This window comes from Pongo pygmaeus, chromosome 3 (genome assembly GCF_028885625.2).
Source record: "Pongo pygmaeus isolate AG05252 chromosome 3, NHGRI_mPonPyg2-v2.0_pri, whole genome shotgun sequence".
NCBI lineage: Eukaryota > Metazoa > Chordata > Mammalia > Primates > Hominidae > Pongo > Pongo pygmaeus.
In genome coordinates, this window is record NC_072376.2 from 81,799,614 (window position 1) to 81,813,402 (window position 13,789).

The 13,789-nt window shown below is 33.7% G+C and overlaps 1 protein-coding gene across 1 annotated transcript in view; it reads right to left on the reverse strand.

Moving 5' to 3' along the window:
- LOC134739319 (UDP-glucuronosyltransferase 2A2-like) overlaps positions 1–13,789 on the reverse strand; it is a 56,395-nt gene that overhangs the window by 37,904 nt on the left and 4,702 nt on the right. Inside the window, 1 exon segment of the mRNA XM_063663135.1 lies at positions 9,739–10,368. Coding sequence (XP_063519205.1) covers positions 9,739–10,368 — 630 coding nt within the window.

Consider the following 13,789-nt stretch of genomic DNA (forward strand, 5'->3'; position numbering starts at 1 on the left):
GAAAGAAAGAAAGAAAGAAAGAAAGAAAGAAAGAAAGAAAGAAAGAAAGAAAGAAAGAAAGAAAGAAAGAAAGAAAGAAAGAAAGAAAGAAAGAAAGAAAGAAAGGAAGGAAGGAAAGAAGGAAGGAAGGAAGGAAGGAAGGAAGGAAGGAAGGAAGGAAGGAAGGAAGGAGGAAGGAAGGAAGGAAGGAAGGAAGGAAGGGAAGGAAGGAAGGAAGGAAGGAAGGAAGGAAGGAAGGAAAGAAAGAAAGAAAGAAAGACAGGAAGAGAAGAAAGAAAAAAGAAAATCTCCTAATGCCAATTCAAACTCTTCAGAAAAGGACTGAAGAACAAATATATTTAAGGTTCATTAACACTCATGAATACAAAGGCAAGTGTCCCTGTATCAAATTATGAGCAAACTGGAATTAATGATGAGCAAGAAAATATAAAATATTAGTATCACATTGAAATTAACTCAAGATGGAAGGAGGGATAAATAGAAAATTTGTAAATGTCATAGACAATATTACAGGTTAAAAGAGAATGGAGATAAAAATATTAAAATATTATTAATTTTTGCATACTGACCCTTTATCATATATATGTTTTACGAATATTTACTTCCATTCAACAGATTGCCTTTTAAGTTTGTTGATTGTCTCTTTTGGTGGCCAGAAGCTATTTTAGGTTGATATAATCCCACTTGTCTGTTTTTGCTTTTGGTGTTATATCCAAGAAATTATTGCCAAGGTCAATGTCAAGAAGCATTTCCCCATGTTTTCTTCCAGGGTTTTTGTGGTTTTAGGTCTTAGGTTGAATATTTAATTTGTCTCGGCACCAAAATGTCCACGTTACCCAAAACAACCCAGATTCAATGAATCCATATCAAAATCCCATTGGCATTTTTTAAAGAAATAGAAAAAACAAAACCAAAATTTATATGGAGCCACAAAAAAAACAAACAAATATTCAAAGCAACTTTGTGCAAGAAGAGAAAAGCTGGAGACATCACACTCCCTAGTTTCAAAATACACTACAAAGTGACAAGAATACAAACAGTATTAAAACACACATATAGACCAAGGGAACAAAATGGAGAGCCTAGAAAGAAACCCATCCATGTATGGTCAGCTGGTCTTTCAACAAGATGTCAAGAATATACGATGAACAGAGTAGTCTCTTCAATAAATGATGTCGGGAACACTAAATATCCACAAGCAAAAGAAGGAAATTGGAGCCTTATCTTAAGCCATACCTCTTCAAATTTGATGAAAAAAATTCTTAAAACTTAGAAAACAGAACTTTTTTGAATTAATACAACGGTTATATATTTAACGTAAGTTTAAATGGGAGAAAAAAATAAAAACATTTTCTTTAAAAGCAAATATATGAATGATCTAGAATTCCTACTTCTACTTAATACTAAATGTAAAGTTTCAGCTTACAAAATAAAATACATGTGAAATGCTTAAAAACTGAATAAAAGAAAAAAGACTGCCATAACTTTTACATGCTATTATGGTCTATATTAAAATTCAAAGGAACCCACAGCCACTATTAAGTTATAGTCTACACTGAAAGAGACAATCTTGCAATTTCCCTTAGCTATTAGTTTCAAAGGGGATTCATTGTTGAACCCAAATTGATACCAAAGAGAAAGGGAGCCACGTGATACCAGGTGATACATGGTTACACTCTTCTCCTGACTATGTTAAAGCTACCTTTGTCATTTCCCCAGTACCACAAGCCATAGCTTTTTTCAAACATTGCTATTCCCTCTCCTTTTAACCACTTTCACTTGAATTTTGCAGATTCAATGATACTCACACATTCTACTCTGAGATACTACAAATGATGGGAATATTAATACTCCTCCAAGTAGAAAGGGAGCCAGGTAATACAGTCAATAAAAGTAGCTTCCTAGGACTACGAATAGCGTTCATTCAGGAGGTGTACTGCAAAGTGTTTACTTTGCAGGTCTGGATTTCTCAACTTGTACATTTCCAAAAAAGGCTCATGTTCTTATATTCAAGAGGGGCTCATACCTGGCTCCTAAGAGCTGAGTTCCAATCTTTCGGAATACAGTGCCTAATAAGAGTGTTTTTGTATATCTGAGGTCTTGGTCCACATTAGTTTGACCAGATAGTTTGTGTTATCAATGTGATTTGCCATGATCACCAGTTTTTGCTCTGAGGGTCTAGAGTCTGGGTAGCTGAGGTTAGTCAAACAGGCCCTAGACATCTATGTGATTGAGCCTTAGCAATAACCCAAGACATCAAGGTTCAGGTGAGCTAGTTGATAAAACTGCATCCCGTCACCACATATCATTGCTAGGAATATTAAATAAATCCTGTGCAATTCTACTGGAAGAGGACCCCTGCAAGCTTGCAACTGATCTTTTCTGGGCTACCCTTCATGGGTCTTTTCCCTCTCCTTATTTTAATCTGTATTATTTTGTTATAATAAACCATAACCATGAGTCTAGCAGCTTCTGAGTCCTGTGAGTCTTTCTAGTGAATCATCGAGTCTCAGAGTAGATCTATAAGAATAATCAGTAAGATGTTATGAATATTTTGGTAAAACAAAATGTATATTATCATTGCAATAGAAATTTCTTTCTAAAATATTTTTTCCTTAATCTTGAATGTACAAGTATAGTTAAAATTCCAAAATACCATATGAAAAATAATTTACTGGAATTTATTTCTCATATTTAAATGTGACTTTAAATGACACTATTATAGTGTAATTAAGATTATATTAAAAGATTATATTAAAATATATAACTAAAATACAGCCATATGGATCAGAGCTGTAAGTTTCTATTCTTATAGACATTTGTCTTTCTCTTTGTTTTAATGAGGATATACCAATAGTAATAGCTCCATCTGCAGTTGGCTATGATTTATTTTTTTCTCCTGCAATTTTTGATGTAGTTGGAGTGAGGCCATATGCAACAGGGTCTTTAAGCCATTTCCTTCTTCCCAGACGTGCCATGCAGTGTCTTTACTCTTTATAACTCCCCATTCCCACCTCTTCCTGGTTACACTCTTATCCTGACTATGTTAAAGCTACCTTTGTCATTTTCCCAGCATCACAAGCCATAGTTTTTATCAACCATCACTATTCCCTCTCCTTTTAACCACCTTCATTTGAATTTTGCAGATTCAATGATATTTACACATTGTACTCTAAGCTACTACAAATCACTGTGAATATCAATACTCCTCCAAGTAGAAAAGCATTATAAACAGGGAATTATAAAATAGGCCTCTAAGAAAACCCCAGAGGAATGCAAGTTAAAATGAGACATATTTTCAACAAACTGGTCACAAAATAAAAACCATTTATTATAGCCAAGATGCCAAGGATGTATGAAAATTATATGTGTTTTATTATGTTAACGAACTGGTATAGAGACCCTAAAGATGACACCGTGAATGCAATTCTACCGCTGGAGGAATTCCTGATTTACCAAGTCTCCAGCACACCCACATACACACAACACACAAATATACTATATATCAATTGTACATATATTATATATATACATACATGTAAGAATTACACAGTGGTGTGTGCTAAAGAATACATGACTAAGTGGCAGAGTTAACAATACTACTTAAATGTCATTAGTAACTTGAATGTGATCTCTGTGATAGGATGTCCCAGCTCTCTAGATATGGAATCATCGACATAACCTTTCTATTGTTCTCTTTCTTAAACTATAACACTACTTTCTCATTTGAAAAAGAGAATCAGTGATATCTATCTCAATATCAAATGCTTTATTTTTTACTTCCTATTGACATCTTTTCTTTGGAAAAGCAGAGAGCTAGGGCTTGAGTGAATCCTAGAATCACAAAGATACCTATACTATTTTAGTGAAATTAGTTAAGTGGGCTTTGGAGGTAGATAGATCTATCTTCCCATATTTTTTCAAAATGATGTTTGTCAAAGAGAGAGTCACTTAATTTTTACTGTTTTTATTTTATCATAAAATTAAAATGATAATATTTTATAAATATATTGTGAAAATTAGTAATAATAATCCAAATGTTTAGAAAAATGCTTCAGTGGAGAGTTTCAGTAATCACAAATTTTAAAACTAAACTGAAGATTACAGCACAAGAAAGTAGGCTGTCAACACATTTACTGCCTAATCATCAATAATGAGAAATAGTTCAGTTATCTTTCCAAAGTATATAACAGAATATACAAAAATATAACAGAATGAAGAATACTATTTGAGATGAGAAGCCATCTCAAATAGTCAGATATTTGTGTATCTAAACCTGCCAAGCAAGGAGAGGAGTGTGTACATGGGCATTTCTGGGTGTGTCCTCTAATTATCCCAGCTGACAACCTGAAAAAGAGAACAACTATAGCCACTACATCAGGATATTTTGGGAATTTGAAGACGACGGACAGATTACTAGGCTCCACTGATGCTGGGACACCAACTTTAATGAAATCACAATTGAGCTAAAAACAAAGATTAGTTGAATTCAATTTCTATTCTAACACAAGGCTACCACTTCACACTACCTTTAGTTGGCACTTTTGTCAAGAAAAGACAGAAAATATCTGGAAACATGGGTTCCAAAATAGTATCATTAGAAGGACAATATAAGCACCACAATTTGTATGAATCCAATAAATACCACATCATAGTTATTAGTTTTTCTTTATTCCTAAAATTGTTCACTTATGTGATGTATATTAACTTTATTTTTGAAAAAGATTCACAAAAATGAAAGATCTATTCCTATGTGTTTATTTGCAATAACAAAATGGTCTATGAGTTCAAAGATAATTACATTCGGAGCAAATTTTAAAAGGTTCAAGGTGTTTTGATATAAATATAAAAGAAATTACAAAATAATTTGATTTGCTACCATGAAAGAAGAGGGAACGCATAACATGTAATGTTACAAAGCTCAAAAGGACTAGGTTTGGGGGTTAATAAGGGGTCTGCATTAAAGATAAGGTACATTTTTTTTTCCACAAGTAGGGAAATTCTTTTTTAGTTTACACACAGCACCTTTCAGAATTGAAGTTGAGTTGCTGATGATGCCAGTACACCCACATTATGATTTCTTTGAAACATCCAATGGCTTCATCATTTAGGCCAAAAGAGCACAATCTCACTGAGAATAATTTCTATTTATGACAAACTAAAAACAGGCAGGTGGCAAACTTCTTATGTACGACAATAGTAAATATGGAAATCATCCTTGGTGAATATATTTTTATAAAGAAGTAACTGGCCTGGCACAATGACTCAGGACTGTAATCCCAGCACTTTGGGAGGCAGAGGCGGGCGGATCACGAGGTCAGGAGTTCGAGACCTGCCTGGCCAACATAGTGAAACCCCGTCTCTACTAAAAATACAAAAATTAGCCAGACATGGTGGCGGGAGCCTGTAACCCCAGCTACTCTGGAGGCAGAGGCAGGAAAATTGCTTGAACCCAAGAGGCGGGGGTTGCAGTGAGCTGAGATTGCGCCGTTGCACTCCAGCCTGAGCGACAGTGCAAGACTCAGTCAAAAAAAAAAAAGAAAGTAACTATATTTAAGACAACTTTTATTTTTAATCAAGGAATATATTATGCACTAGAGATTCTTGATGGCTTACAAACCGGACGTGGGTGACAATTTAATCATGATGTTAAAGTTAAAATGATAAGAGGATGTAGTAAAAAGTCCACCAAAGAAAACTAAAAGTGAGTAAGAATGAAGAATGAGAACTAAGAGGTGGGAGTTATTCAGCCTAAGTATCTGAAAAGGTCTGGGTAGTGGCCTTGTTAGAAAGAAATCCCAGAGAATGACTGATGTGTTAGTTACACACTACACATTTAATGAAACAAATCACACGTACAGTTTATGTACTTTTTATCACATAAAAATTATACCTTAATAAAAACAATAGAGATCAACAGAGTGGATACAATGAAAATAAATACCAAAAAGAACAATACCAAGTGTGGATGACAATGGAGAAGAGCTGGAACCCTAGTATATGGCTAGTAGGTTTACTAGTTTGTACAACCTTTTGGGAAGCTAAATTTTAATGGTATCTATGACCTGTCAATTCCACTCTCACGAATATATCCAACAGTATGGCATACATGTATTCACCAATATTAGGTAAAAGAATGTTCAAAGCAGTGTTCATCATAAGGTGGCAAAACCAAAATAGTCTAAATTTCCATCAGCAGTAGAATGGATGAATAAAATGTGATACATTAATTCAATAGACTCCGTATAGCTATAAGAATGAGCACAGCATATCTACATGCAACAACTTGTACGAATTTCAAAAACATAATATTAATCAAAATAAGCAAAATACAAAGGAGTACATAATGTGTGATTCAACTATATAACGTTAAAGTGAAGGAAAATTGATCTATGGTATCAGAAGCCAAGAAAGTGTTTACCCTTAAATAGGAGTTGTGGGGATTGATAAGTGGATGAAAGAGGAGTTATGGATTGCATTCATGTTTTGTTTATTAATTTGAGTGCTGGTTGCAAGGGTGGGGTTATTTCGTGAAACTTCAATGAGCTATAAAGTTTAGGATTTCTGTTTTACAGAAAGATTACACAAAATTTTAAAAACCCGGGCGTGTGCAGTGGCTCACGCTTGTAATCTCAGCACTTTGGGAGGCCGAGGCGGGCAAATCAGGAGCTTAGGAGATCGAGACCATCCTGGCTAACATGGTGAAACCCCGTCTCTACTAAAAATACAAAAAAATAGCAACAGAGTAAGAGTCCATCTCAAAAAAAAAAAAAAAAAAAAAGAAAGAGAGAAATAAGGTTCAGTTAAATTTGATGGTGCCATGCAGAACACTTGGCCTGCCCAAAATTTATTAATAGATTCGCTTCTGGATATGAGTAGCAGTGATTTTCATAATTCCTGATATCCCTGTTCCCTTAGCTATTAAAGGTATTTTTAAAATGTTAATTGTTTTACTCATTTCATCTGTAAGATTTAAGACTTCCTCACTGATATAGAAAACAAGTTTTTTAACTGGTGCAATCAAATATGTCCTTGTACTTATTCCGATGTCCTTCAAGACATTTGGAGTTCTTCTTTGTCACAATTTAACATATCATTTCTCTAGTCTGTTTTTCCTACACAGAACTGAAGAACAACCATTGTAATGGAAACTCCACAAAAATTTGACATGTTGTTAGCTCTCCTGTGGTCAAACATAATTATGTAAAATTGTGTATCTGCCCTCTTTCAACATCAGTTTACAGTTAGCAGGTGTTCTTAATCCTTTGAGAATGTGATGGCAAACAAAATACAAAATGGGGTTTTACCAGTTCTTCACAGTATACCTTAATTTGAAATAAAATATTCAAGGCAGTTATTTGTTGTTCAAATTATGTTCAGTAACATGAGAAGCATAAAGGATTTAAGTAAATAAGGTATCTAATTTCTTAAATGATAGAATTTCTGAACCTAGATTATTATTTTGTAAAGGTGAGAAGTTGGGAACTTGCTGTTTTACAAAGCCTTTTTCACACTTATCTAATTTGTTATGGCTTCCTTTGAGAAGGAAGGTTTAGTATATACCAGAAACCATTTATTTTTTGTAGATTTTTTTGGCTACTTTCCATTTACAGAGCCCTATGGTAATATAACTAGGGTTTTATCATTGCAGATTTCCTAAGCAGTTTGGTGTAAATAACATTTAATATAAGTATAATTCTTTATAATTGATATGGAATAGCCACATATGATGTCATATGATCCTCCTAACGAATATAGTGAAATTTTTAACCCCATTTTAAAGAAGAGAAAGCACTGTGACTCAAAAGTTTCAGTTACTTGTCTGAGATCCCAGTTAGCAAGTGGAACCTGAAGCCACATGCATTTTTCAGGACCCTTCACCTTGTTACTTTTTGTATGTCTCTTATTTAAGGTGTATAGATTGTTAACTGATTCAGTAGCTACAATAATCACTATCCACTACATAGCTGGGTAGTTACAATTATTATAGAACACATTTCAAATGTCTTGAGACATACTTATGTGAATCATACCCAAATTAAAACAAAAATGTGGTTTGAAGGCATATAAAATTTGAAAGCCAGGAAAAAAAGAAACTACGGTTAAATTATGCCTTAAAGGAATTTTAAAAACACAGAATTATACTTGTAAAATGTTAGTTATCACATCTTCAAAAATAAACTCAAATTTTATTTACCTTGCACATGTTTTATATGTGGTATATTTAATATCTTTCCTCTAGACAAATTCTAAGAAAAAGTTGAAACGTTTTTGATAAAAAAAATTATTGCAAGAGTTTTGCAATATCAAGAGAAGAAAAAAGATATATTCAAATACCACTTGTGAAAGATAAGAGTAAGATCAAGTTAGTTTACGAGTATTCTTGTGTGTAGGACTTGCCACAGGTCTTTGTACTTGTTCTTACCTACTCCTAAAAGGCTTTTCCTCCAGGGATCTTATGGATTCTGACTTTCACTTCCCTCAGGTCTTTGGCCTGATGTCATTCTTTCATTTGATACTTTCTCTGCCTGCTCTATTTAAATATGCAAACTCACTCTAAGAACTATCTGCTCTTCTTACTTTATTACATAGCATATATCACAGGCTAACATCCATATATTTTATATATTTATTTTATTTATTGGTTGTCTCCTCTCATTAGAATGTAAGTTCCATGAGATAGAGAATTTGATCTGTTTTGCTTATTGTTGTATTCCTACCACTTAGACAAGTTGTAGGAACTAGGTTGGCATTCAACAAATACTTTTTTTTACACAAAGTAAACAAGAGAGAATGAAGGAAGAAAAGTAAAAAAGGAAGGAAGGCAAGAAGGAAGGCAGGCAGGCAGGCAAGAAGGAAGGAAGGAAGGAAAGAAGGAAGGAAAAAAGGAAGGACCAAGGGGAGTGAGGGAGAAAGGAAACAAAGTCAAAAGGTATGTAAAAAAGTCTTTCACATTACCTCTGTGAGAAAGTACCAGTGGTAGCATCATCTGTTAATTCCTGCTATTGATTAGTGTCCCGAGTACTAAGAGATCTGGAGGCAAAATCATCAAGAGAGAAGGAAATAAAAATATAAAGGGAGGCTCATAAAAGCCAGGAAAAATCAGTAATATAAACAACCAATCAGGACTGGCCTTGATGGTTAACATTATTGTGTTTGATTCTCATAAGGAATGTTTCATGCAAGGAAACATGAGGCTGGCCACAGGATAGAGAGAAATTAATTTGAGAGATGGTGTCCAACTACCCAGAGACGTGTAAAGATAGAGAGACAGTGAGAACGAACCAGGGTAGAGTGTAAACTCCAGTTTTCTATTGTCTGATTCTATGCTTTTCAAAGCTTTCTGCAGACAAAGAAAATAATGAAGGACAAAGGAGGCACGGTAAATCATGTATCACCTCAAAAATATTTGCCAGGGTATTTTTCAGTAGTGTTATAATGTATCCTAATACGGGCACTTTCATTTATATTTTGAAATTGATTTATACATTGAAAAGCTATTACCTAAATGGACACAAAGTTGTTTGCATTAAGAGACAATAGCATACATATTAATACCACCATTTCATTGTTAAGGATTTATTCAAAGAGAATAATCAGGGAATTGTTTGTACAGAGATATAAGAAGTCCATTATCTTCAGCTCAACATATGCAGTGGAATGGAAATCTTTTGCCATACGACAATAAGAATAAATCAGGGATGTGGAGTCATTAAGAAGAGAAAATTTTAGACTTACCTAAAATTTTGCTATACTATGAATTCCATTCTCCCCAGTAGGACTGAAATATATAGTCTTGAAGAGAATAAGATATGGTATTTTTAATCCTTTCACCAAAGGTCATCTGGTCAGTGAGCTCTGACAAGGCTGCCGGTACGTAGGAGACTGGTGCTGGAATTTTCCCACAGTGTCTCTCCACTGTTGATGCTGGAGAGAACCTCAATGTGTACATAAATGGAATTCCTAATTTCAGAGCAATGAGATCACCACAGATTGTTACAGGGTCTGCTACCAACACATCAAAACCACCTTTCTGAAGTCGTGCCATCAACTTTGGGTTCTTTAGTACACCATCACAGATTTGTATATTAATTTGAAAGAAAGTGTCTAGAAGTTTTCCTAGTTCTCTGTAGAAAGCCCATATTGTGAGAGGAGTTGGTCTATGGCCAATCCACAGCATTATCATATGCTCAATTAAGGAATCTATATTGCTCTTCTTGTAGGAAACAGGTATCACTTCAAAATTCACAGGAGAATCAGGATTGGAGTTGATGAATAGAGTTGCTGATGAAGCCAGTACAGTCACATTGAGATTTCTTTGAATCAACTCTTCTAGAATAATCTTAATATTTAACCAGTGGCTACCATCTGTAGGCCAAATTAACACATTCCCACTTAGAACAACTTCAGTCAGAGTCAAATTAAAAACCAGCATCTAGACAAACTTCTTAGGCATGGTAAAATCCCTTATGGAAACCATCCTACTGTAGATCCTTCCAGATGAAAAAAAAAAAAACTTCAAAGTATATTTAGGTCAATTTTTAAATAAAATAATATTTAATGTGATGGTTACACTCAGTCGTAGGTCAATTGATCTTTAGATTAAAAGGTAAATAATACAATTCAAATTCCTATATGCACTAACATCATTATTTCAGTAACAGAAATAAAATCTGGTTCTTTTTAAAGAAAAGGAAGCAGGGGGTTATAAACCTACCATCTACATACTCTGTGATAATAACTATGATTTATAAAATACATCTTTGATATATTTTTCACAAAATTGAATAAACAACTTTCAGAGGAAGTTTGCTCAAACATTTCAAGGTGTTTTAGATTATATGGATTATAGAGTAAAATACTATGCATTTGATATAGAATAGCTTTCTTCTCCATAAAGCCAATCGATTGTTGTCTCCTATGCCTTTGTTACAGGGAATTTTTCAGTTTCTTCCATATGATCCAAATCAAGAAGATATGGCCCGGAACTCCAAAGAATCACAGACTTTGTTATTCAGAGAAGTTAGGTAGACACTGGAGTTCAATAGACCCAGATTCAAATATTGACCTTTTATAAGATTTCTGACACCGGGGAATTATTCAGACCCTCCCATTCTCAGTTTTCTCAAAGAAAAATGAGAGGTGATGACATTAATTTGTTATATTACTTTGTGGATTAACAATAGTATCTGTAAAGCTACTTTTCAATCTTCTTGGTATAGAGTAAGAGTGTAGTAATGTTAGCGGTTTAATAAATTTGTCTAAAGATTGATTAGAAAATTAGTGGGCCAGCTACAGAATCACTGGCTAGACTTGGATATAATGAGGTCAGATATGGATATAGTGTTGCAATTCTTAGTGAATCCCAAACTGAGCAATAGCAATTATGTAATAACGCTGTTTTGAAATCATTACAGGCCACCATTAAAAAGAGAAATAAGAACAAATAGAGTGATTGAAAGGATAAAAATCAAAAATTAAGATTAGAAAATGGCAGATTTTAAATTTATACTCAATTGCCCTTAACTTATGTAATTTCAGGCCCTTGAGTAACAAAAGAACTGGGAGGACAGAGAACAGGAAAGACAAGAGAGAGAAGTGATGGTTTTAGAATTTTTGCATTTGTGTCCTCTCAACAATAAGCCTCAATTTGAATATAGTGGCAGTACCTTAAAAATTAATTAGATTTTTGAAACAAGGCAGCCAGAGAAGAGTGTAAATAATCTTAATGGTCTTCAAAATAAGCCCAGTAAAAGGGGTTTAAAAATCATAAAAAAATCTGTTGCTGTCAAACTTTCAATAAAAAGTAAAGAAAGCAAAACATCATAGAAAACATGAACAAAAGTCTATCTATAAAATACTTAGATTTGTTCAAATATTGAGTTACATGTAAGGAAAATATAATAATTAATTAGGGATTATTCACAAATGTAGCTACAATAGCACATAAAAGTTTATCAAAATATGCTCCAAAATCTCAATACATATAGATATCCCTAAATTACCCAGAGTAAGGGAAAAAATGATGATTTTAGTCAACTTCCACTTTTACGTAATATCTGCAGGGCAATAAAATATTTATCTAATGTAGTGAAGAACAATAAAATGTATATAACACTTTAATTTGAGTTGATTATCCTTAAAACAACATTTCGTTTAGTAAAATGTATATAATGCTATTAGTCTGAATTGATAATCCTCAGAACAACATTTCGGTATGAAAGATTTTTTTTTCCACTGAAGACATGCCCTTGCCTGAAAGTCTTCTCTTCCTAAGTGCTCCCTGAATATTGCACCTGATGGCTAGGATTCAACTCTGCTGGCTCTTTTTTCATTGTCTCCCCAAGGCCAAAAAAAGCCTGGAAACCAGCTTTCATACTGTTTTGGGTATGAGTGATTCAGTTTTATTTGAGTTTCTTGATTTGTATTCACCTAATTCTCTAAAAGCTTAAATTTAGATGTACTTTTAGTTTTTCTTTGTTTTGCTAAACAGAAACTGAGTATATTCTAGCACTTTGCTTTTTACCTCAGAGTGGAGTCTGATACTAATGATTCACCACTTTCTGAATTGTAACTAGGCAAGTTACTTAGCCTCCTCATTTAAGAAATGATGAGAACAATGGCACCTGTTTCCTATAGTTTTGTGTATGGTGCGACATAATGCAGGTAAATGATTCAGAACAGCACCTGGGCTCCATAAGTGATAGCTAGCTATGATGTTTTAGGGAGAGAATCTTATTTTTTAAATGATCAAATTAATCCGATCTCATTAACTTTGACCCTTCTCTACTCTTTCCCTCCTCCTACACTGACAGACTGGGGAATCTAGGGTTTGGTGCAGAATTTCTCAAACACTGAGAGTCTCCCCATAAGGCAGTCACTCTCAGTCTTTAGGCAGACCACAAGTGATAGGTTATTAACAATGCACAGAGTACCAAAATTTACAAATTATTTATTTTAAGAAATATATGCATATAAAACTCAAGATTATATCCACACAAATTGTCACTTCCATTTCCTTTTGTTCTGATACCCTTTCATGAGTGGGAGCAAAAAAGATAAGAGTGATCACTATCTCCGAGAATTTCCAATGTCCCAATGTCAATTACATCTCCAATGTAATGCCTGTGGCTGTCATTCAGCTTATGGCTCACTGCAGAAAAGGGAATGATACTAGAGGGTTTTTCAAAGATTCTAACCAATCAAGATCAGTGTAAATTAAAACAGAAAAAGAATAAAGGAAGAAAGGAAGGAGAGAAGAAAGCAAAGGAATGATTAGTAAGAAAGAGAAAAAGAAAAAAAGGAAGACCTAAGTAGAAATGTATTATTCTACAGGAAAAGATTCCAGTGCATTTTTTCTTCTTTAAAATTACTACTGAAAATCAAGAATCATGGAAGGATATACACTTGAATGTGTTTCATTTCTAGCACTTTATTTTACATTAATTACTCATGCTCAGCGAGCCCACAGTTCATGCAAAGATCTAGATATTATGATCATTCTTTTTGAAAATCTAGATTTCTTATTTAATAGACTTGCTAAAGTCTGTTATTATAGATGGCATTCATCTTAGAGATTATTCACCTAATTATTCATATATAATGTTATGTATTTTTACATATTATATACCTCTAATATATAGAGATTATTCACAAAAAAACCTTGTTTTTACAGTGGTTAAAGGGTAAAGTGCTGTTGGTAACAATATGTAATGCTTATGGATTATAAGTATTTTTAATGATAAAAATGTTACATTTTTCTCCCCTTAAATGTGCCCCAGTTTTGGTG